This window comes from Ailuropoda melanoleuca, chromosome 8 (assembly GCF_002007445.2).
Source record: "Ailuropoda melanoleuca isolate Jingjing chromosome 8, ASM200744v2, whole genome shotgun sequence".
NCBI lineage: Eukaryota > Metazoa > Chordata > Mammalia > Carnivora > Ursidae > Ailuropoda > Ailuropoda melanoleuca.
Window position 1 is genome coordinate 24,633,280 of NC_048225.1, and position 25,247 is coordinate 24,658,526.

General features: G+C 47.0%; 2 protein-coding genes across 6 annotated transcripts in view; one reads left to right on the forward strand and one right to left on the reverse strand.

The window, feature by feature from the left end:
* Positions 1-1,541, forward strand: part of TMEM45B (transmembrane protein 45B) — a 34,646-nt gene extending 33,105 nt beyond the window's left edge. For 2 of the 3 annotated variants that reach the window (XM_034666080.1, XM_034666081.1), the window contains one exon: positions 654-791. In XM_034666080.1, the coding sequence (XP_034521971.1) occupies positions 654-762 (109 nt within the window). In that variant the 3' untranslated portion in view covers positions 763-791. Of the gene's footprint in view, positions 1-653 lie in introns of all 3 variants that reach the window. The other variant, XM_011221596.3, reaches the window with a different exon arrangement.
* The window catches only part of NFRKB (nuclear factor related to kappaB binding protein), a 40,854-nt gene continuing 16,726 nt past the window's right edge, over positions 1,120-25,247 (reverse strand). For all 3 annotated transcript variants that reach the window (XM_034666078.1, XM_034666079.1, XM_034666077.1), the window contains 19 exons: positions 24,471-24,555; positions 23,818-23,998; positions 23,456-23,564; positions 23,112-23,238; positions 22,802-22,867; positions 18,859-18,938; positions 18,701-18,747; positions 16,574-16,634; positions 15,987-16,161; positions 15,004-15,110; positions 14,469-14,592; positions 14,200-14,279; positions 13,864-14,084; positions 13,470-13,740; positions 12,669-12,881; positions 9,272-10,039; positions 6,356-6,462; positions 5,425-5,560; positions 1,120-5,309 (listed from right to left, as the gene is read on the reverse strand). In XM_034666078.1, coding sequence (XP_034521969.1) covers positions 5,184-5,309; positions 5,425-5,560; positions 6,356-6,462; positions 9,272-10,039; positions 12,669-12,881; positions 13,470-13,740; positions 13,864-14,084; positions 14,200-14,279; positions 14,469-14,592; positions 15,004-15,110; positions 15,987-16,161; positions 16,574-16,634; positions 18,701-18,747; positions 18,859-18,938; positions 22,802-22,867; positions 23,112-23,238; positions 23,456-23,564; positions 23,818-23,998; positions 24,471-24,555 — 3,084 coding nt within the window. In that variant the 3' untranslated portion in view covers positions 1,120-5,183. The remainder of the gene's footprint in view (positions 5,310-5,424; positions 5,561-6,355; positions 6,463-9,271; positions 10,040-12,668; positions 12,882-13,469; positions 13,741-13,863; positions 14,085-14,199; positions 14,280-14,468; positions 14,593-15,003; positions 15,111-15,986; positions 16,162-16,573; positions 16,635-18,700; positions 18,748-18,858; positions 18,939-22,801; positions 22,868-23,111; positions 23,239-23,455; positions 23,565-23,817; positions 23,999-24,470; positions 24,556-25,247) is intronic.

Here is a 25,247-nt window from a genome sequence, read left to right on the forward strand (position 1 = left end):
GAGGTTACTAGAATAGCTGGCCATTCCCAGGCGCTCACTGTCCCTGGGCCCTGTGGTTAAGAACCTCGTGTCTATTACCCCACTGAATCCTCATTATTTTATGAAGTATGTGCTGTACGTTTTACAGATAGGGAAACCAAGGCTTCAAAGACTGAGTAACTTGACGAGGTCACCCTATGAGTCAACAGCAGACCTGGCCTTGAACTGCAGTGCAAGTGACTTTTTGGATATGCTAATAATTAGTTCTGTTGTAGCTGTCCCTCGTTTTTTCTAGTTTCCCACTTCCCACCCCAAAGCAGATAGAGTTCACACACACGAGTTCCACACAGACCAAAGAGAAGGGAACTTCAGGTCACAGTTTCCTTTAGTTCCAGTGCCTGGTCAGTGAAACAATAAACTGGGAAACAGGAGACCTATGTTTAGTCTGTTACGACATTAACCATTAAATATTATTAATCATCTACCAATGAATAGTGTCCAAGAAGTGAAATATGCAGACAACCACAGTATTGGATATATATATATATATATATATATATATATATATATATGAAAATGCTTTAAGAACCAGCGGATGCCTTAACATCCTTGGTTGAGAGAATAAGGGAATTGGGGGGCTGATTTCATGTGCTCTTATTGTTGCCCTCTTACAGCCATCTGACGCGGTCAAAGAGGCACGGAGGAGAAGCCATTGGCATTCAGAAGCTAAAGTCAGATCACACTTACCAGACGGCCCTCTTGAGTGGCTCAGATGAGGAATGAGAGGCCACCCGTCATCAATGCGGGGTGGACATGCCCCTTTGAGTACAAATAGCCGGAGTGTGCAGGGTAGCTCATCTCGATTTCAACGCTTGCTTTGGTCTGGTCTTAAGGTTCTATATATTTGCACCTTCTCATTTAACTGACTGAAGTCTCTGTTGCTATGGTATCCTTCATAAAGAACAATGAAGCCAGCCTTTATTTGTGTCCCGGTATGAAAAGAAAAATCAAAGACTCTGAAAGTTTCAGAACAGGATGTGGCCTCACGGATGAATCCAGGATATGAATCCAGCAGAAAATACTGCTTTTGATAACTTATTCCTTTTTCTCTGAAGAAAACAGGTACTTTCTTAGCAGAAATTAAGCAAATGAGACTGCCTTTATTTTAAAGATACAATTCTAGCACATATTTTTTAAGTAAAATAATTCACAAGTTTTGGTACTTTAAATATTACTTGTTAGCCATTTCCTAATTAACCGTTAACATTCCACAGTACTGCAATACTACTGATAAGTGATGATACTGGGCCAAAGGTGACTTTTTTCTTTTTTTTAAATCAGGAAGCTAGTTAGTTAGTGGCCCAGCTGAGAGCTGGAACGCAGATGATCTGGGTGCTCAAAAGTACCCTCATAAGATACTAAGAGAAGTCTGTATAATGAGGTAGAGAGAAAAACGGCAGGTTATTGAAGACCTTCAATTTAAATGTAGCTGAAAGCAAAGGGTAAGAGTCCTGCAAAGGATGCGGGTCTTGAACAAGTAATATAAAGTCTTGACACTGTAATCTTGGTTCTGGATGTTTTGTTTTGTTTTTTTAAACTTCCTTCAACAAATATTTATAAAACATCTACTTTGCGCCGGCACTGAAATGGTTGGGAGGATTACTGACATACCTGTCCAGCCAGGAATTCACAGTCTAATGGGAGAGATACGCAAGCAGTTACCTACAGGGTGACTGGTAGGTACCGTAAGGGGTAAGTACAACTACCATGAGACACGATGGAGGGGAGGAGATGCGGAGCCTGCCCTGTAGAAAAAGCATGCTCCGGGCATAGAGAACAGGAAGCACAAAGGCCACGAAATCATGAAGGAACACGGAGAGTTAGTTAAGTTCCACAAACTGACAGAAGTGGGCTAGGACAAACTGGAAGGGTCTTCCAGACCAACAGTACCATTTGTTTGTACGGCACTCCCCACACTCTGAAAGGCACTGTCTCCCTTGTGATTCGCACAACCACCCGGAACAGAAGCACGTTAGGTTCTGCAGAGAAGTCGATGAGCTGAAGGTCACACAGCTACCAAGTCGCAAAGCCAGCCTTCAGGCCTCCAAAGTCAGCTTATTCTCGATAGAGCCCCCAGCTACTTCATGCAAATACAGCAGACATCTTCGACATGAAGCCCGTGTGCTCTTTGGCAGGAATGCTGCACGTAGTGAGAGCTGACCTCCCACGGTTAGCCAGCATCTCAGTGCCAAAGTCACATCTCAGGGGTTAAGAATTAGCTACTTGACAATGGGATTTAATTATGAGAAGAGAACCTCTGGGTCCCCTTTCAGGATCCACTTTCGTTTGCCTGCTAAGTAGGAACCCAAACATCCGTTCACTAAGTACTGGAGGACCCAGTATGGGCAATGAACAGAAAACACGTTCTTTCCTTAGAGACAGGAGGTGGGGGTAAGGAACCCATTCGCAGTGCTACTTCCATGGTAAAGATCTCCACTGTGGATGGAAAGGGTGGGGGCAGTGCGGCACACTGTAAGGAAACGTAGTATTTTCTCCAGAGTGAGGGGCTGAGGTGTGAAGATCAGATGGCAAACACCGAAGCTTATTGTGATGCCCCTTTCACAGTGATCGACCCTGGAGAAAAACCTTCTTAGATGTGGTATTAAAATACAAACCCATCACAGAGCTATTCACCAAACCCAGTCTTAGGCACATAGTCTGAATTTTACCAACCTCTGAACCTTAGGTGCAGAGGCTCAATGGCTCCCACAGGTTTTTCTGGACGTGTTCCCCCAAAACATCCGCCATAGCTCCCACATGTCTACAAGACCCCTGAGGTCTGTACCCAAGGAACCATGTTTGACGCAAATGCTGCCGACAGCCCTGAACAACTCTAGGCGGGGATGCCGCTCCTCAGCACTCCACTGACAGGCTGGGCCGTACCAAGTCGTACTCACCAGGGAGTCAGTCCTACACGAGCATCCCGAAATATCCCTGCTCTCAGCGTGCAGGTCAGTGTCCCCAGGCACGAAGGAGACAGACAGTCAGGTGACTTCAGTACATAAGAGCGGCACTGCATGTCAGAACTACTTTCATGCAATCACTTGTTAAGTAACTTCAGGAAGGGTTTGTTTTAACCAGCAATAAGTACCTGAGACAGGATCCCTCAAATGTCTGCCATTTTCTCATTTAGAAACTGTCACGTGGACTCTTCATGTGAAATGTGACTCTAGGAAGCAATGACATGCAAATATCAAAGTACTGGAAAAGACAGATGCCCTCTCCTCCACTCAGCTAAAAGGCCATTTTTCTCCTTCATGGCAGTCCCTACCTCTCCCCTTTCCCAGTCTGACTTCTGTGCCAGCCCCCCACTACCAGCAAAAGCTCAGTCACCCCTCAGCGAGTTCACCTCAGCTCTCTGTAACTGGGGCTTACCATCCTCACTCCAACTGTCCCCACCTCTCGGCACCTCCCCTAGGAAGGCAGCAGAGAGGACACTTGACCTAGAATCAGAAGACTGGATGTACATCTTGCTTCTCTTTAACCTCAACTCAGACTTGCAATGTGTCACAGGGATGAGAAGTAAGAAGACAGATAAGGATGTCTATTTTACAGAACTGCTTCAAGAATCAAATGCAATGCGATGTCTAGAAAGCCACGAGCCACTCTGACCTTCTCTGCTCCTCTGCAGCCTGTCTCATCACACAGCAGCCACCTAGCAACTCCTAAACCAGGACACTGGAATTTTCTGCCCCTCAACTCCACTTCCTCACCAGACCGCAGAAAAGATCATCACTGAATTTCCACAGATTAAAGACACACTTTTAATAATCTGGACACTCTTAAAGGTGAAAGGAAGCTCTGACCCTATGGGAAAGCTTCGCCATCCAACCCCTGCTCCCGTACAAAAGAGGCCTATGGTGTTAACAGCCAGGGCTTGAATTACTTCGGACGGACATTTCCAATACCGTTCGGAGCTCTGCCTGGAGCTTGGTGGAGGCTGAGAAGGGGGACGTAGCCAGGATGAAAAGGACTGGTAACTCCCGACTGACCTCTCCTGGGACCGAGCTGCCTGGTGCGCACACCCCCCCCCCTTTTTGCCGTCTCTACTCTGGAGCAGAAGTCAGCAAAGTTTTACCTAAAGGGCCTAAGGACATAAATATTTTAGGCCTGAGGACCATATGGACTCTAGGGCAATGACTCAGGTCTGCCTTCTAACTGAGAGCAGCCATGGATAACACACAGACAAATGGCCAGGGGCTGTGTTCCACTAAGGCTTTATTTACAGAAACAGGGGGCCAGCCCCAGGGCTGTGGTTTGCAGCCTCTTGCACTGGAGCAAAGCAGAACGGGTAACCTCCGAACCGCAGTCACGTCTGAGCGGCAGAAACAGCATCTCTGCGGCACCTGCCTACTCTGCCCACTGGCTCCGGACTTTGGCGTGAACCGGCCTGACGAGGAGGACAAAGTCTGCAGGTGAAGCTATGGACCACAATCAAGATCCTGTACCTCAACTTTATGAGGCGGTGCCGAACTCACCCCGTTTTGGGGAACCCGCACTCTCTCGCTCCCTAGGGTTCCTGCCCACCGTCCAGCCTCCCCATTACCACAGAGTGATCAAGTCAGCCACCAACTAAGAATCCTGGTAGTCTCTCATTCTGGTCAAAAGAATAAGCAATCAGTTTGGGGGGCAGAGGGGAGAGGGCGAAAGCCCGGGTTTCTGGTGAATAAAGATGTACAACAGGTTCTTTAAAAAAATAAGTTACATAAAAATTTCTGGACACAAAACTCCTATCTAGACCACCAGTCACAGAGAAGAGCAGAAGCTAAAAAACCCAACCCGCAGAGCGAACGAGGCTTCCTGCCGGTCTGCACACTGCGGCTGTGAGCCTTCCCCCCGGGCTCCGGCTCTCGGGAGGAGCACTGGGGCTCGCGTGGCACGACGATGCCCTCACCCAACCCTAGCAGAGGTGTTCTCCCGGACCGGAGCGGAACAGCCCTTGGAAGCCTGGAGCGGACTTTTCTCGGTGTGCTCCCCCGTGGAGTGTGGCGGCGGACTCCAGGCCACGGACGCCATCGTCCCACTGCCAGCCTTCCCTCAACAGACAAGCTGAGAAGAACGACGCCACCTCTCCGCTCCCCTCGGCTCGGCCAGGAGGGCAGCCCGGTGCGCGCTTGCACAGACGCTGTCTCTCTCTCCCTGAATCACTGCTGTTCAGGCGCCTGTTTAGGAGACGGAGCTGTGGTCACGACGACAGTGGAGACCGCTTTGGAGGACCCGGAAGCTGTTCCCTGTTGAAGATGGGATGCGGGGACGGTCTGGATGCGCACCTGTGTGCAAAGAGAGACGGTCTGGTCAGAAGGTCGCAAATGAGCTCCTCAGCTGAGAATAAAGAGCAAAGGAGAGAGAAGCCTGGTACGGCCGACCGTGCGCCCGGGCCCTCACCTGTGTGGCCTGGCCTTGCTGCTGAAGCTGCTGCAGCTGCTGGGCAGTGAGGAAACTCACAGGCTTATTGCCGGCAATGAGCTTAGTACCCGCCGGCATGGTGGTGAGGATGATATTGCGGCCCAACCCGCTGAGGCTGTGGAGGGAAAGCAGGAGTGAGGAGTCAAGACAGGCGGGGTGTTATCTCCGGCCCAGAAGCAGGCCGTGTGCTTAAGGAAAACAGGGAGGTCGGGAGCCCAGCAAAAATTCCTGCGTTCTGGACTGAAGTGGAAACCAGCTGGTGAGACCACCTTTCTCCTAGCTTCTAGGCTTCCCATAAAGCCCCAAGGCCCTGTGGATACAAAGGCTAACACCATACCCTGATTGGCAGAAATACTGAACAGGACTCCAGGGAAGTATGCGTTCCAGACAAGAGACTCTTCCCCAAAACAGCTGCCTTGAGATCATCTGACTGATTTCATCATGCCCCTTATCCCTGTTTAGGTCAGGACCACACAAAGCCCAGGCTCCCAAGTAAGCCCTGGGAGCTTAACTATCCCAGCACAGGGCTCAAGGTCAAACTGAGGCCTTCCCTAACACCCCCACTGGAAATTGCCGTCTGAGCCACATCACCAGGCCACCCCGTCCCAGCACTTCCCATCTCCTTCCTTTTTTCTCCATAGTACGTATCACCACCCTACATGGTATTTTACTCTATTATCTCTCTCTTCAACCCTACAATGTAAGCTTGAAGACAGCATGGATTTTTGTCTTTTAATCATCGCTCTGTGTCCCCGGCACTTAAAAACAATACTAGGTGCTCAATAAATACTGTTGATGAGCACAACAAAGGAGAAGTATCCAAGACGACCCCCAGAAAAACTAGATGCCTTTCCACTGGGTGGCAAGGAGCCACCTGGAAGCCCTGCCTGCCCGTCACTCCGGCACTTACTTGGCTCCAAGGTTGCCTTTGATGATGGGGGCTGTGACCACGCTTTTGCCCTTCATAGGCTGGCTAATAACGGACAGCGGAACTGTGATCCGCGTAGGCAGCTTCCCCTAAAGAGAAAAAGAAATCAGGCTTACGGGAGAGGAGGGAAGGAGAACCACCAAGTGTCACCTACTGGGCCACCCAACCGAGGAGTAAGCACTCAGATGCCCTCGTTTCCTATACCCGGAAGCAGCCCAATATTTCGGGGGGGTGGACCCAGGCTGCCTTCCTAAAACTGCCGACAGGCTGTAATAAGCGCTCACATACTATATCTGGGTCTCATCTGACCTGTTAACCATCCTCCTTATGCTCCCGAAAGCAGCAACAGCATATATAACTGCTACCATCAGGATAAACACATGTACTGAGCTGCAAGGGAAAGCGCTGTGCTCACTTAAGCAGGGTAAGAGTCTGAGCTCCTTAGAGGGTAGGGACTTCATCATCTGTGTACCTCCCGATACTTGGCACACGACAACTATGTGAAGGAAGTATGACGAAGGACAGAGGCACTCAGGAGTTAATAAAGGGCACGATCCTGCTTCCCTGGAACGCAGGTTCCCTGGCGGGGCGCAGACAGCCAGGCACGCTAGATTAGGAACAGGTCACATTTTCCAGGTGCTTTCCGTCTCTCCCAGAGAGATAAGAGAGGTTAAGGGACATTAATAATAAACTCAACCAAGTGAAAAGTCCAACCCCAAAGCCAGTAAGGCCCCAAAGGAACACAACAGAAGCTCAACAGGCCTAGAGTCTTTGGGATTTCAGGATGGCGAAGACTAGCTCACTGCATCACCTGTGTTCAGGCTGCCTGCTTTTTAACCCTTGGTTGGTAATAAAATTTATACACAGTAAAATCTTGTGTCAATCTGATTTTAAAAAATGATTCAAGAGGGGTGGTTGCTAGGATACTCAGAAAAGGCATCGACACTTCCCAAGGGCAAGCTATTTCTCAAGAAGCCAGGCACTCAGGTGTGAAACTGTGTCATAGGTCCCCATACCAATCTCCAGTTGACTCACAATTTGTAGCCCATCAGAAAGCACTCAAAGATGCCAAAGGGCCACAGAATACCTTGAGATGGTGCCTCCAGGTGGATTTACTTAGGGTTCATTTTCTTAAGAATGGCTTGGTTGCTTCCAACATCTCAGACCACCAGAACACCAGCTGGAATTGTCCCTTTGTGAACTAGCCTAACTAGCTGAGGAGACCGGGAAAACAATCGCTGCTCCATGCTTCGTGCCCCTCACAGGCTCCCGGGTTGTATTTGTCTAGACTGTGGCAGGGGAGATGCCATGGGCTTACTACCCTTCTGTGTTAGGAGAAGGAGTCGAGAGAGACCAAAGTGAATCAAGTATGCACTGTTTCCTTGCTTCCTTAATTTAACTTTTATGATACGAGAACCTAAATAAATATTTCCTTTTAAGCCACACTATGTTTCAGGATTTGTTGGCTGGCTGGGTTTACTAATGTCCTCCTTCCTTCCTCCACCACTCTGGCTTTTATCCAAATCAATGAGGTTTTACTATATAGCTTGCTTAGAAAAGTAAAACTGTGTTTTATACTGTGCCTACACACCCCAAGCTACAGAACAGTGCTCCTTACCCACAGGCTAACGAGTAAAAACACATGTACACCCAGAAACACACCTATGTTGATATGGGAATTTGCTTTAAGATAAGTGTAGTATTTCAAGTTACTGGGTAAGGGATAAACTAGATGACGATGTTGGAATAAAGTAAGAAATGTAAAATGACATCTCTACAACATGCCATTCACAAAAGATATTTCAAATGGATTGACTATACTTTTTCTAATACCCTAAAAATACTTTATGAAAATGAAGGCTAATATCTTTATAATCCTGGAGTAAGAAAAGCACAAGACGCAAAACCCAGGAACCATAAAAGAAAATGTTGATAGATCTAATCCGATAAAATACCTGCAGAGCAAAGGCTCCATATGCAAGGTTAAAAAATGACAGGCCGGAAGGAAGTATTTTCTACACATACCAAGAATTAACATCCAGAAAATATAAAGAGCCACCTCAAACAAGGTGAAAAAGCCAAATACCCCAGAAGAAAACTCACAAAGATTTATTCGCCACTAGACAACACATGGCGAAATGGATGCCCAACTCCTCTAAAGATCAGGAAAATGAAACAGAAAAAGAACTCCCTTCACCAGTAAGATCAAGTTAAAACACACACACACACACACAAATCCCAGGACACCCAGCATTGGTTAGGGCACGGGGGAGAGAGGAGAGCTGCTGAGGGGGGTGTAAGTGGTGTGATCTTTTTGGTTGCACGACTGGAGTTAACAAAGTTTTCAGTACGTATCCCTACCCCTTTCTAGCATCCTCTGCTCCAGAAATACTATACATGTTCGTTCTCTTTAACAGAACAACGGTTCAAGCACATCCCTTCTACAGATTACCACGTATCAGTCAATATCCACATAGGATCTAGAACAATCCCGAAGACATAGTTTTAAATAAATAAGGCAAATCACAGAACAGTATATGGATTTATCTCTCACAGGGATTTCTTTTTAAACTACGTGTACAACTGTATGAAAATGCTCAGGAAAAGGACCAGAAGGAGGAATGCCAAAATACCAGTAGTTATTAGCCCTCATGAAGGGAGAAGAAGAGGGTGGTGAAAGAAATTTTCTCTCTTACTCTCATGTACTTCTGTACTGTTATAAGCCTTCGTAAGAACTACACATACACTACGTCATACATTTGTTTTGAAATCTAACAAAAAAAGCCTATTAGGAAATAAGCCTGTTTGGGTCAAATGAGGCAATACAGACCGGGTATACGTTCTGCTCCTAAAAAGCCAAGCTCCCTAAGAAGGGCTATTCTCCCCCATGTTACTCACAGCCTGGGACGTGGAAACCACAGTGGTACTGACAGGGACCTGCCGCACAGCAGAGGCTCCCGTCCCGATGCTGATGGGGGTGCTTGCGGCGCCGGAAGCCACAGCCACAGTCTTGGACACGGCAGCATTCATACTGGGCAAGGACACCGCTGAAGTATGGACAGTTCCAGACCCACTGGCCACTGAGGACCCTTGCTTGGCATGAGTCGCCACTGTGATGGTCTGGCCTGCTTTGGGGGGCATCACTCCCAGGCCCTGCACGATGCGGATCGTGGCAGCCGGTTTTGCTTCTGAAGAAGCCACTGTGTTTTTCCCCTTCTGGTCTGCCACACTCACACCGAGTGCTGGCATCAAGCGGAAAGCTGAACTTGAGGCTTCTGTTGGCTTGAGGTCAGGAGTCACTTTAACCACGGTGGTACCTGTCGGAGTGGATGAAGGGGCACTGGCTGAACTGGCCTTGGCAGGGCTCTCTGTGGCATGGACCGGATTGGAAGTGACGTGTAAGGTAGCAGAAATGCCTTTGCCTGCAGTGCCACTTCCTGTCCCAAAGAGGTCCTGGGTCAATTTGACTGTGGTGACCTGAGACTTGGCTAACGTGGCCATCATGTCCGGAGTGATTCGCAGAACCGTCTGGCCTTTGGCATCTGTGGTAATCGAAGAGGGCGGCAGACGCAAGACATCCTTACCCTGGATTCGGAAGTTAGTGGCTGTGAGCGGAATGCTGTTGCCCGTCTGGGGCTTCACACCGAGCTGCCCAGTGATGGCCACCTGGATGGGGAAGAAACAGCACTGACAAGGGGATCCACAGTGCTAAGCTGCCTGTGTAATGAGACAAACCTCCATTTCCTGGGGATGTGTATTTCAGACATTTTTCTAACTTTTTGTTTTGAGAACTGGTGAACATTTACAAAAGTACAGAACAGTGTATAACAAATCCACATACCCAGCTTCAAAGTGATCACTTTGCCAATCTTGCTTTATCTGTCCTTCCTCACTTTTCTTTTTTGGGGGGGATGGACAGAGGAACTGGAATACTTTAAAGTAAACCACTATGTATCATTTTGCTTATCAATACTTCTGCACACATTTCTAACCTAGAAAACCACTTTTTAAAGTAAAAAAAAAAAAAAAAATCACCTACACATTAGACCAGATAGGCTTAACAGATATATTTGGAACATCCAATCCCAAAACAGAATGCACATCTTTTTAAGTGCACACAGAATATTTTCCAAGATAGATCACGTGTTAGGCCACACACCCACATACACAAAAAACCCCAACTACTAATACCTAATAATCATCTATAAATAGTATCTAATAATACATATTTCCATTTTCCCAAATGTTTCAAAAAATGTCTTTTATTTACAGTTATGATGACCTTCAATTTCGAGAGCAGCAGAATGGCACTGGTGGTCCACAGTGTGGGCTTTGCCCCAGACTTCCTGGATTCATACACCAACTCCTATCTAAGGTCAACGTCCCAGGTGTTAACACCTAGAACTCTTCTAGCCTCAGGGACCTTCTCTCCGCTGCACTTGCCCCTCTCTACTGGATGACTACTATCAGAGTGCAAACATGCTTTAACATTTCTCAACCTACAAAGCAGCAGACCCTCATGTACTCCACATCCCCCTCCAGCCCCGGTCCTCTGCACTCTTCAAAAACGGAATTGCTGAAAAACTGCCTACATTCCCTCTCTACTTCCTTGCCTTACATACTCTTTTGAACCCATTCCCAAACAGCCACCAATCCTCTGGTGGCCAGGCAAGTGCACTCATTACCCATAACCAAGTGATCAATTTTCAGCCTCACGTCACTCACACTTTCATACTCCCGATACGGGTGCTGACTTCATAAACACGTTGTTCTCTATGTCTGAATTCCAGCATCTGCACCTCAGTGTTTTCTGGCTCAGGAAATGATCATAATCTACCTTATCACTCAAGCCCAAAGCTGTGGGACACACTCAACTTCCTTCTTTCAACAGACCCCACACTCCGCCCACCGGAGGATCACATGAGCTCTACCGTCAACCCTAGATCCAGAATCCCAGCCCCTCTCCGCAGCTCCAGAGCGACGCACACGAGCCAGCACCACCTCCCCTAGACGGCCGCGACTACCTCCCACCGGTTTCCCTGAAGCCCGTCCTACGGAACAGCCAGGGAGCCCTTTAAATGTAAACCACATCAAGTCATTCTGGCCCAGGACTTTCAATGGCTCCCCATCACATTAAAATTAAAATCAAAGTCTGATGTGATTTAACCACAGCTAACCTCTCAAGCAACCCCGCCTTCCAACACTTCCATACTTGCTCACTAAGCTTCACACACAACGGCTTTCCTGTTGTTCCTCTAGCATATGACGTGCAAACAACGGACTCACTGCACTTTCACTTGCTACACCTATGCCTAGAATGCTTCGTTGCCACAGAGTCGAAATATGGCACACACTCTAGCCTCACTTCATCCCTCCTCCAAATGCCATCCCCTCCGGCGTGCACAGACCGCCTTAGCTAACACGGCACACTGCACCCTGTACCCGCCCCCGTTTACTGCGCTTCTTAGCTCCTACTACCCCCATCCCCAAAGCAGCTGTCTGCCCCCAGCTCGATGAGAAGATGAGCTCCACAAAGGCAGGGATTCGGTCTGCAGAAAACACCACTACATCCCCAATACTCTGGACGGTGCCTGGCACAAAAAAAGCACTCGATAAATATTTGTTCAATGAAAACAATGACATTATTTTACCATTAGATGATCCCCTTTCTTCATGTATAAAATACAGATAACAAAAGCTCCTACCCCATGGCGTTAGGAGGGTTAAATTACACGGTACCCATAAAAGCACAGTGCAGGCACATGAAAAGCACATCTATCACTGCTACTGTGCCTAACAATTCTTTGGGTTGCGATTTTTTTCTTTTTAAGATTTTATTTTTACATAATCTGCACCCAGCATGGGACTCGAACTCACAACCCTGAGATCAAGAGTCACACGCTCCACTGACTGAGCCAGCCAGGCGCCCCAGTCTACCAATGCTTCAAAATTCAATTATCATCCTTGAATGTTCACAACCAGGAAAGTACAAATGTATCCTACTGTTAGAAGAGGTAAGCAAAAACGCCAACAAGTATATAATGTTACACCGCAAGATTTTCATTAAATAAATTCATGAAACACCTATTCCAAATCCAGAAACTACTGAACACTAAATTACATGGAAAAGAAACAGAAGAGATCTTTGGCACCTGTGAAGCCTGTACCACCATTGGTGGAAACTCACCCTTGAAATACCTGTGAACTAAAGATCAAAGATTACAAACCATTAAGATCTCGGACTGTCCTCTGCTTTAGGACAAAGGCATCAAATCACCCAGAGATTTCCACCAACCTGCTTGATGATGTTCTGTCCTGTGACATTCTGAATGACTGCAGCCGTGGAAGCACTCGGAGCAGAGCTCCCGGGAGAACTCGTGGCTGGCTTGCTCGCGGGGCTGGCTGTGGCAGGGAGACTTGTCATCGTCAGCCCCGTCTGCCCAGGCCCTGGACGCTGCACAGTGGCCGCCGTGGTCTGGGCTTTGACTGGAACGGTGGCCATTACTGTCTAGTTCAAGTGTGAGGCCGAGAGCTTGATTAGACACTGAGATCAGCCCAGCACAGCAAGACGTCTCCAGCATGCCACCACCCAGAAGTGTCCCTCTAGAGTACTTGTACTCTACCAGCGCTTAAGGCTCCCTATGCTCCTAAGTGGACACGGAAAAATCCTTCTGTCTGTGTGGAGCATCCTAACCTTCAGAAAGCTTTCACACTGAACCTTCCACTTTATTCCTACACAATGAGAACAAATATTACACCCCTTTTACAGTAAAGGAAACTGAGGCAGGAGGTAAGACTCTTCTCTAAAATCACCCAACTAGTTAGTGGCCTGGCTAAGATAAGAGGCATCATTGAAGGAACCTGAGATTTAGAATCACGTCCCACCTCCACGAGGGTCCTGACATTACAATCCTGGGTAAATAACTAAACTTCTTAAAAGTTCTGATTCCCAGCATGTAAAATACAACTTATTAGTCACACTTACTCAGCTGTGAACCTTAAACGAGCTGCTGTGTCAGGCTCCTCAGTCCCTCCCCAGCCTGCCCGCTGGACTCATCAGACCACATCGGGGTCCAGGTTCGCTGTCCCTGTTTACCTGGGGCACGACTTTGGTCTGTGGAGCAGTGGCTGGAGCGCGAATCTGTGGTCCCGCCGGCATCTGGGGCAGTGTCTGTGTTGGCACTGCGGACTGCTGAGGCACAGTGGGAAGGCCAGGCTGGGCCACCACCCGCACCTGGGGCAGTCCAGCCGAGCCAGAGTGGCTCACGACGCGGGCGGTGGCCTGAGAATTTGGTGGAGTCTGGCTGGAAGCCGGGGAGAGCATCGTTCCTAGCTGTGGCATCGTTGGCGAAGACACCAGAAGAACACTACAAGGAAATGGGGAAATGGGGGCGGGAGGGGGGGAACACGACAAAAGCCAAACAATTTAAGCCACACATCCAAAAGGCCTTTAGAGGGAGAAAGCTGGAGGAAAAAACGGAGGAGCTTACCCTGAGCTAGATTTCGCTGGTTCTGGGACGGGAGTGGGACCACTTTTGTTCACTGATGACACAGGGGGAGGGGAGATGGGAGTGGCAGGCAACGCTGGAGTGGTGGGGGTGACAGGTGTGACCGGGGTGGGCGGCATGCTGGAGTCACTGAGGCTCAGCTGGCTCGGCTCCGAGGGGCCACTGCCGGGGACCTTCAGTGAACTCTCCTTGCTACCGGACTTCTACAAGCAGAAGAGAAATCCGGGGGCAGTTTAACGAAAGTCACCACGGAATGGCATGGCACTGTGGCCACCAACCGCGGCACCACTAAGGCAGCTGCTCTCAGAAGTCACTTACCACCTTGGACGGGGGCTTGGGTTTTTGCTGAAGGGCTTTCCTGGCTTTAGCTGCAGCTGCTTGTGCCTGGTGAATCCGCTCTGTAAACAAGAGTGGTAAGCCTCAGCAAAGCTTCACCTCGGCACAGGAAGGAGGGCGGCGGCATTAAGAGCCGAGCCCTGGCTGGTGGCCTCACCAGCAGGCCAAGTCCTGCCTGACCATCACTGAGAAGCAGAAGGGCACTGGGGCAAGAAGTCGGCAGCATCCCTAGCGCCCGGGGCCTCACGCACCGAACTCCTCCTCACTCCGGTCTCGATGCAGGTAGATCCACAGCTTCCGCCCAATGTCGTATTTCACACACGGGTCTTTCTCATAATGCAGCCGATCCAGTGCTCCGCTCACTACTGTGTTCACCTGAGAACCACAGCAGGGGGGAAAAGGGACGTGTCAGCCTCAGACACCAGATAAAAATCGCGGGGTAGAAGTCACAGCCGATAAACAGATCCTATCTCGGCCTGGTGGCTGTGCTGCCAATGGCTCACTGTATCACTTGGCAAAACAAGACACACTCTAAGATTCCTGCGAGGCTGAGCTGTGCCCTGAAGGAGCTGGGGAACTAAGATGCCGCAGAAGCTGAAGGGAAGTGCAGAGTCAAAACTGTGCTCCACTGACTACAGGGTCTTAGGTCATCACTGTTCCCATTTCTTAGGATCTCCTCCTTTCCTCTTCTTCATTCAGTTAAAAAAAAAATACATTTTATGCTTCCTTTAAGTTTTCTTAAATCCATTCTGGAACAAAACAAACACGATCTCTTTTCCAACCTACCTGGGTGCTGGTGACATCTGGGGCGAGAAACTGGGAGTCCTTGAGCAGTTCACAGATCTCTGCCCGGGTACCTTCCCCATTAGGCAGCCGGGCCGCAGCATCTCGAACTGATGGCATCAGAAAACGGAAAATGCAAGAGTCAAGCACGGCTGCCACTGAGACGCACTGTCCCTCTAACCTGCTCTAGTGGGGAGAGCTTGCAGAGGAGGGGTGTCTCTGCCGTAGTCACGCTCAGTATTTATCATCTGTTATGACAGTAATAAGGGGGCAGTGTCCTATACTCTTCACACTTTCAGCCAAGACTGAGGTCTTGGGTGGGGAAAAAATTTCCACAGTTGGCTGAAATTTAGCATTTCCTTCAATTATGAGCAAAGGTAATAAATCTACTCCTGGCAATGACATGATCAGAAATCAGCTGTTTTCATATCACATCACAGTATCATTCCCAGGCATCACTATTTGGAAATTACAGGAGATGTTAAGACCCGCTGCCGGGGGTTGTCATCTAGGATCATAATAGAAACATATGTATTTCTACATCATAAATTTAACATTTTGATAAATATCTTAATAGGAACGGTTTCTTTACTAACTATGCATTTCATTTAATGCATTTCAAGACCAAATCCTGAGATGGAGTTTGCAGGATTCACCAGACTACCAAAGAGCTTCATGGCACAAAAAAAGGTTAAAAACCTCATCTTTAAAACAGTCAGTCTGGAGAAAGCAAATTCCCACACTTAAGCTCACTATTTAGCTGGCCTGTGAAAAATTCCTACATGAAAATAAATGTGAGCCCAGACTTCAGGGAAGACACACCAATTCCTGGCATCAATCTCTGGGGACAGAAATCCCCCTTCATGTCCCAAACTCCAAGGCCTCTAAAACTGCGTCTGACCCTCAAAGCCCTTCCGGTGGGTCGGTGGCGGAGACATCTGATTAGAAAAAGAAGGGATCCCTGACCAGAGACAAATGACACATACCAAGAGACAGGATGGTGACATAGGCCGGCCGGTCAGAGCGCAGCAGGGAGTGCTCCCGAGCCTTGTTGAGGGAGGTCTCCTTGTCAAAAACACCCTTCACAGGCCCCACTACAGACTCGAACCCATGCATGCGAAAGGTGAACGCCTTATGGGGTTGGCTGTATCTGTAACGCTCCTACCAAGAGAAAAGAGACAAGGCTCCTAAGTCACAATTAGCGGGGTTCTAACGCTCTCATACAATAAGGGGTCGACCTGGAGAGACTAAAACAAGGAAACAGTACTGCACTAGGAATACTGAGCCAAACAGAGTGGGAAAAGGATGATCTCCAAAGAGATCGCTAACAAAGGGACAGAGAAATAAATATAGATGTATTCTGCTCTCTGGAAGAAAAGCCCACCAAAACATTTCTCATTCCCTTTCCTCACACCAATTCCACCCCAGCAAACAATCTCGACCAACAGATTAGCTAAGGTTAAGGGTGTGAGTTTCCTCTAAGAATATGGACTCAAGGAGTGTCAGGCTCAGAGCTTTCTCTGCATGGCTCCATAGATGAAGAAATTTTCACTGGGTGCTAGTGATCCCTTACCTGCTCCTGAAAAACTCGTTTCTCCTCCCCTGTGCTGGGCCGTACCACATAGTCAGTTCTTCTGGAACATAAAGAATTTTGTATCCATCACCCCTTCTCCAGTACCCAGAACCAGTCCTTTGCACCATGAAAAAAATGTCCCTTCATTAGTACTCTGTTCCTGCAAAGGTCAAAAGTTCACTTTCCAGATCTTACCAAGTAACTCCTGTAATTCCAAAAATTACTCGAGTCTTCGAAATCAGGAAGTTACTAGGTAGGTGAGAAAGGGGCTGATGTTTTTACCTGTTTTCAGTACTGTTGCTAAGTAAACCTCATCTAATGGCAACAAAAAAATTCAGCCTTAGAGGAACAGATGATTTCAAATTTGTAACATGACAAGGATGGTTTTTCTGCTCCCAAGAAAAACTAAGCTCTACACCCCTGTTACGTAAAACAACAGTTCTGCCATATTCAGGCTGGCCCTCACGCTGGTGCTCAGGAACCTAAAGAATGACACCAGAGCATCAAAGCAATAAAATACTCAGAAATTAATTTAACCAAAGAGGTGAAAGATCTGTACACTGAAAGCTAAAGAATCTGACTGAAGAAACTGAAAACACCCATCCACACACACACACAAATAAATGAAAAGATTGCCTATGTTCATGGATTGGAAAAATACTGTTAAAATGTCCATATTACTGGGGCACCTGGGTGGCACGATCGGTTAAGAATCCGACTCTTGGTTTTGGCTCAGATCATGATCTCAGGATCACGAGACAGAGCTCTGCGTCGGGCTCTGCACTCAGCAGGGTATCTGCTTGGGACTTTCTCTTCCTCTCCCCCTCCCACTGCTCTTCTCTAAATCAATCAATCTTAAAAAAAAAAAAAAGCCCAATTACCTCAAATCACTTATAAATTCAATGTAATCTCTATCAAAAGCCCAACACCATTTTTTTACAGAAAGGGAAAAACCACCCTAAAAGTTATATGGAATCACCAACAACCGCAAATAGCCACTGCAATCCTGGGAAGCACCACATTTGATTTAAACTTTATTACAAAGTTGTAATAGTCAAAATAGTATAGCACTGGCATAAAAACAGACACATGGGCCAATGGAACAGAATCAAAAGATCAGAAATAAACCATCGTGTATATGGTCCATATTTGACAATGGAGCCAAGAATACTCAATAAGGAAAGGATAGTCACTTCAATAAATGGTGTTGGGAAAACTGGATATCCACATGGCAAAGAATGAATTTGGACCTCTATCCTACACCACTCACAAAAATTAACTCAAAGTGGATTAAAGACTTAAACATAACACCTAAAACTGTAAAAACTCCTAGAAGAAAACATATGAAAGAGGCTCCTAGACACTGGTCTAAGTAACAGTTTTTTAAGACATGACACAAAAACACAAACAATAAAAAGTAAAAATAAACAAGTGAGACCATTCCAAACAAAATCTCCTGCACAGCAAAGGAAAAAACAAAATGAAAAAGCAACCTACCAAATGGGAGGAAATATTTGCAAATCATACAGCAAAACCACAAGACCTCATCTCACATGTGTTAGAATAGCTATTACCAAAAACTTAAGAAATAACAAGCTTTAGGAAGGATGCAGAGAAAAGACAACCACTGTGTACTGCTGGTAGGAATGGAAATTGCTTCAAGCATATGGACACTCCTCAAAAAATGAGATAAAAAAAATTAGAACTATCGTGATTCAGCAATCCTACTTCTGGAAGGAAGTACTTCCAGGAAGGAAATGAAATAAATCACTATCTTGAAAAGATACACGCACCTTTATGTTCACTGCAGCATTACTTTACAATAGCTGCAACACAGAAACCACCTAACTGCCCATCAGTGGATGAACAGGCAAAGAAAATGTGGTATATAATAATCCATAAGACAGAATAGTATGCAGTCATTTAGAAAAAGGAAATCCTACTATTTGCAACGGATGGAAGTGTGTTCCCCTTCGCAGGTATGTTAAAGGAGGAGAGAATCAGGGGACACCTAGAACTCTAAAGTTCACTACAACTCTCACATACTAAGAACGGTCAGCAGAACCACAGCAGTACCTTAAACTATAATTTCACGGACCACTACCCACATTCAAGTATTATACTCACACCCGAGGAACAGGTGTTGTGGCATCTGAGCTGTCTTCATTTTCTTGCTGGAGAAAAAGAAAACATTAACAGGTAAATAGACTAAAGAATTTTGGCTAATTTAAGGACTCTGGAAATCCAATAAGAAAAATCTGGTTATTCATTCTGTAAAAACATACCTTACAGAAAGCCTGGTCTTTGGTTTCTAGCCACAGCTGGAAGAGTGCAGCTAATTCCTTTTCATTATCTTGGGACTGGCCTATCAGGAGAACAAAAAGGCAAATACTAACAATAGTAATAATAATAATAAAACAATCTAAGGTATACTCAGAATCCCACTTTCTCCTTACTTGCTATATCTATGCCAGAGAGAGAACCCATCATCAGGACCTACAGAGCAATGGTCCTTTACACATACTATCCCCTCAGCCTGTATCGCCTTCCATTCACTGTCTGCCGGGACCAACACTTCTGGCTGTTTCCCGAGTAAATCACTGCTTCTGCAGGTATTCGCTGAGCAGCCACCGTGTGCCAAGCACTGCATGCTAGGCAGGGTTATTCAGCAAATTCAGTCTCTGTTCTCATGGAGTTTATAGTCAAGTGAGAAAGGAATACACATTAATAAAATCTCAAAGTGGTAGGTATCACAAAGGATTTCATGGAAGCTTACCCTAGGGAAGTTTTCCTATCCTTGGGGGGCTCAGAAAAGGCTTCTTCTCACTGTGGTGCAACAGAGGCATTCTACCGACTGGCACAGTAATAAGAAGGCCCTCAGGCAGGAGAAAAGTGTGACCCCCTTGACCTGCCTAGAGAGATGAGCACCTCCCTCTGTGCCCTCCTCCCCTATTACTTTGGGCTCCTATGGAAGCACCCATCACATGACAGTCCCTATGTCTCCTGCCCAGACTAGAAGCCACAGAGACCACCAGCACTTGGGTCTGCTTATGGGAAGAATGCAGCCCCCCAGGGCCTACCCTTCTCCAAGGCAGCTGAGATGACACTTCTGAAGACTCTTATGTGCTCTCCCTAGTCAGGCACAGTCCCACCATCCCTGGAAAGTGCTGAACTTTCTTATCCTGGGAAGATTTCTCTACTCCTCTACCTTCTAGAATTGCTCCTTCATAGTCCATTTCCCTACAGCCTAATCCTCTTCTCACAGCACTCCCTCCACATCTTTATTTGGTGCAAAGTCTGCTTCTCTGCAGTCCTTCTACCTTGGGGTATACTGGCTACCTATTCTCTCACAGCCACGTCCTTCAGAGCAGAGTTCCTCCTTCCACCCCATCATGAATGCCACCTCTTCTGGAAAATCGAAATAAAGCAAAGGTCTGGTCCCTAAGACTCTTACCATCATCCATCCACCTGTTCCACCCTGTCCCCTGCTTCTCACAGCTACTCACCTAGTCATTTCTCACGGAGCACTGGCTCACCTGGCCCCTTACCAGTCCACTTCCTACCACCACACTGGGCAACTGGCACGACCAGACACAGAGCATGGCCAATATCCAAGCTCCTTGGTTCTGTCCTCATGACCTTCTCCCTCCACCCCACCCCAGCCACTCACTCCTTCAGTCACCGCTGGACTCTGTCATTACCTCAAACTACTCCATCCTCCACATGCCTAACCCAGTGTCCCTCAGCCCCGGCTATATCCACAGAATCCTCACCTGGGAATTTGAAAAATACAACCCACCAGCCTACTCCTGGGTGCCCACCACATCCCCCCCCCTCCCAGTGAGAACAGGGCTACCTCCTGCCAACCATGGCCAATCCCTTCCCCTCTTTTTTTTTTTTTTTTAAGATTTTATTTATTTACTTGACAGAGAGAGACAGCCAGTGAAAGAGGGAACACAAGCAGGGGGAGTGGGAAAGGAAGAAGCAGGCTCCTAGCAGAGGAGCCTGATGTGGGGCTCGATCCCACAACGCCGGGATCAAGCCCTGAGCCGAAGGCAGACGCTTAACGACTGCGCCACCCAGGCACCCCCAATCCCTTCCCCTCTTCTCAGGGGTTTCCATCATGGTGAATTCTCCCTTCTCCCCTGTATGTTCAATCTCTTTCTCTCCACTGTACTCTTTACATCAACACTTAGGCTGACTTAGAATTTCTCTCATTGAAAAAAACACCTCTCTTGGCCACAAGTTCCCCTTACTATCAACCCCTCCTATCTATCAACCCCTTACTATCAAACCTCTAGAAAGATGTTTACATTCACAGTCTCTTTAACCAGAGGTATGAAGGTCAATGTTTAACTTGCTACAGGGGAGGGAGCCCTGACTGGTAGCATCTGCCGATTTCCAAGGGGTACATTAATTACGGGTCAGCAAACTGGCCACCTGTCTTATCTGGTCCACAAGCTTAAAACCCATATTATCTGGTCCTGTAAGGTCTGCCACCCCGGATGTAAGTCCCCCTCCAGGCTGACTTCGAGCAACCAGCCTGACAGAGTCAGAAAGAGCGACACGGTCAGCAATCGTAGGTTGCCTTCAGATCCCAGCTGTCCTTGATGCCCGTCATCCTGATAAGGAATCACTCTTAAGGAAATTCACCTGTTCTTCCATGACCTCAAGTCCATGGGCTTTATCTTACTGAACGTTTTAGGATGATCAAGGCTAATGACCACTCCCCACTTCCTGACTGTGTCCTTCCTTGGCTTCCAAGATTCAGCTACTTCATGGTTTCCTCCCAGGTCTGTAGTCACTTCTGTCTACACTCTCCTACTCAGCCTGCTCTGCCTTGGAGCTTCTCAAGGCTTAGTCTAAGGCCCTCACTTCTCCTCACTTCACGCCTTTGGCGCTGATTACTGTAGATATGCCAACAACTCCCTGCACCGTAACTCTCCCATCTGGATTCTAAACCCACACGCCCTACTGCCTACTCAACATCGACACTTAAATACCTCGAAGGCAGCTCACACTCAGCATGTCCAAAACTAAACTCAAGATCTCCACCTTCCCCCTGAGGCGTGATGTCCCCCACAGCTGCCTACAATGAATGGCATCCTCACCATGAGGCACAGATCTAGCAGAAGTGATGCTTGACAGCACTCTCCCTTTACTCCCCACAGCCAGTCATAGCCCAGTCCTATGGCTTTTACCACCTGCAACTTTCTCAAATCTGTCCATTCTCTCTCCTCGGGTCCAGATTATCATCATCTCTAAGCAGGCCCGTGTGAACTTTTCAAATCGAATCTCCCCCAGCATCGCTGACCCATACTGCTTCCTCCACATGGAATGCTCTTCCCCTCAGTCGCCTCGCTCCTTCCTAGTCACCATTAGCATCTCTGCTGAAATGTTCCTTCCTCAGGAAGGTCCTCCCGACTCTGCAGAATACACCGACACCTCATCATCAACTTCCATCCTTTCCGGTACTTTCCCCTTACAGAATGTGTATGTTATTTCGTGTGAATGAATATGACTCCAGCACCTAACACAAGGCCTGATACCTAAAAGCCAAATAAACATTATAAGGAATAAATGAATCTACTGTCTTCACAACCGTCTCTCCATCTCTCCCTTCACAGACCACTCAAGGCGGTAAAGAGAAAGGTTAGTAAATTTCAGTAGGAAATCAACATGGAGTTTTCCTCTTATCACCATCATTGGTAACAGTCACCGAACTGCTTCAGGTGCAAGATACTAAAACTTAGTAAGAGGACTTCATAGATTTAAAAAAAAAAAAAAAAGTATCCTGCTCCTTGGAAATAGTGTATTCAGGGCTGTCTGATATCCTGTTGCATGTTATCCTCAATAATAAAGCCTACTGTTAGGAATGAAAAATAATTACACTATTACGGGTTAATCTAAAAGCACAGGCACAATTACTACGACTATGGGTCCCAAAATACCCCTACGGATTTAAATCCAGCCGGCACCAAAGTGCATTGTCTTAGAAGGGCTGTCCCGCCCCAGCTTGGGGGAGCCAAAATCCAGTGGACGGGTGAAACTTAGACCCTGAGATACCAAAGGGGTCACGAAGGATTCTTTTACTGAGCAAAATAAGGCTTAATATGGCTGTTCTCAACATCCTACTGGGCGGTACTGACTAGAAAGCAAAAGCAGCTGAGCGGGGGATGTGGGAGGATGAAAATCCACCGCGACGAGTGGGCAGTATGAATTACTCACCAAGCAATTTCCACTGCTGGGTTTTCTCTTTGAATTCAACAAACGGAGAGAAACTGGAAGGTATGGCTGCAAGAAATGGGATCACATTAACAAGCTGCACAGGTCGGAAAAAGTGCGAAAACTCCGAATAATTGCGATCCCTGGGCTCCGAGTGAACTTTTGAATGTTTCATAGTGGATCAGGACAGACCCCCAAGGCACAGCATTAGGTGAAACCATAAGGGATTTAACCAGGAATGCTGCAGTTTACCAGGAAAATGAATTAAATAAAGGTGGGGGGGATATGTGACCCTAAGGAAAAAGTACCTTACCACGACTTTCCCCAGCAAGATATTGCAGGGCTGGTAACACTAATTCTGCCCAGTTGGGGGCCGCAGAGAACCAGCTATTGAGGGAGCTGGCTGGAGAGGACTGCCAATCCAAAACCCGTTCCTCCAGCTAAGGGAAAGGAAAAGGCAGAGGCCAGTCAGAGTTCTATCCCACACCAGCAATCCCGCAGATGCGCCAGAGCAAGCTAGGGTGTAACGCCAAGTCACAAAGCAAGTCAGCTGCAGAGCTCTGAGAGGAACCCAGAATTCTTCTCCAGCTGTAGACTGTTAAAGTGTTCTACAATTTGAAAACTCTGATGTACATCTGACTTTTCCAAAACTCTTACCATAGGAAGGCTAGCCTGCCCCTCTAGCAGCAAGATCTCTAATAGAAGAGAGAAGAAACTGGAAGATATTTCATTGATTCCAAGGCAAGGCTTGAGGTCTTCAAGAGGCCTAATGAAGGAAAAAATATGTAGGAACAATCGAAGAGACCAAGAATACATCCCCAGATGGTTTAGGCCCTCCAAACCCTCTAACAGTCATACAGAAGTTCAATAAAGGACTACACCATACACGGTCGCGAGCAGGTCCCCGGGGACTCTAGTCCCGCAGATTCAACATGCATGGGCTCCTTCCACACACCAGTGCTGGCTACACCCCAGGTTAACCTTTCACCCTCGAGCAGGAATCTCTGTTGCTCACTTACTCCTCCTTGACAGCAGGTATAGCCAGCGGAGAAGGGGCCTGGGAGAGAGGTGGGATCCCGTCAGCACTGCTCAAGGGTTCAGCCAAGTCCTCTGCCTCTGATTTGATCAGTTTTATTTTCTTCTTCTTCCTCTCCTCTTTTTCCTTAACCTTTTTTTTAAGGACAGCCAAGTCATATAGGGCTAGGAAGAAAAGGCAACACAAATCACAGAACTTCATTTTCTACAACAGGAAGTGAGGGTCTCATCTGCATGTTATTTTCCGAACACCCACCAGTAAAAGAAAGAAAAATCTTAAGTAATAAGACATTTAGCTCTTTTTTCTTTTTGTTGTTGTTGTTTTTTTAATCTTTTCTTTTCCCCCTACCAAACCCAGTGAGAGATCTTACAGGTTAATTTTAACACCTATTAAGGAGCCAAAGATTAATTTTAACACCTATTACAGGTTAATTTTAACACCTATTAAGGAGCCAAAGATCTGTTGTATTGATTTTATATTCATTTTCCACCTATAAATCCGTAAGAGGCAATAGCTAAACAAAGGTTCTCAGCAAGAAGGAAGCCGTGGTCTCATTTATTTTTGCCACACACAGATAGGGTCACGTAACGTAACACAACAGTCAGATGATGACCACCTATAGAGAACACCATTTACCTGCTAGTGAGCCCTTCCTGCCAGCATTTACTCGAGTCATGATGTCATTGAGAGTCAGGTCCCCTGTCAAAAGGTCCGGATGATCCTGGATGTGATATTCAGAGATTTGTTATAGAGGCCCCAAAAAGAAGCTAAAACTGTTCATGATTTTGCCAATTTACCTAGATACAATCAGATGTTGGGTGCACTTGAAAAAATCATGTTGAATTAAAAACATATGGAGATAAAAACTACTCCCCTTCATAACGGGGCAAAGAACCCACTTCCAACCTTTCTATTATACGGCATGTAGTTTATAAAGCTCTTTTGCATTCCTTATCTTAGTGCTCTTCAAACAATCTTGTGAAGTATCACTATATTTTATAGTGTGAAAATGGGGTTCAGAGAAGGTAAGGCATTTGCTGATTTCTAGTGTGGGATGCTTCCTACCTCACCACCTGCCTTTTCTTCCTGCTCTCTGCTCTCTGGCTTGGCTGCACTGGCATTACCTTGATTCCACAGAGTAACAGAGAGTAAAAAGTGGGAAGAGCACAGGATCTGAGTCCTGACTTCGTAGCTATAGCCAGGCCAAGGACAAGCTCAACCTCTCTGAACACAGGTAAATAATGATCCATGTACCAGTCTTGCTGTAAAGATTAAATCAGACACTATGTTAAGCACCTATTAAGGTGCTCTGGTGTTAACTAGCCGCTACGGTGGCTCCTGTCCCCCAACAATGGTAGAAAAGGAAGCATAAATGAAAGGTGACTACCTTCATCTCCCAAAAACCAAACCAAA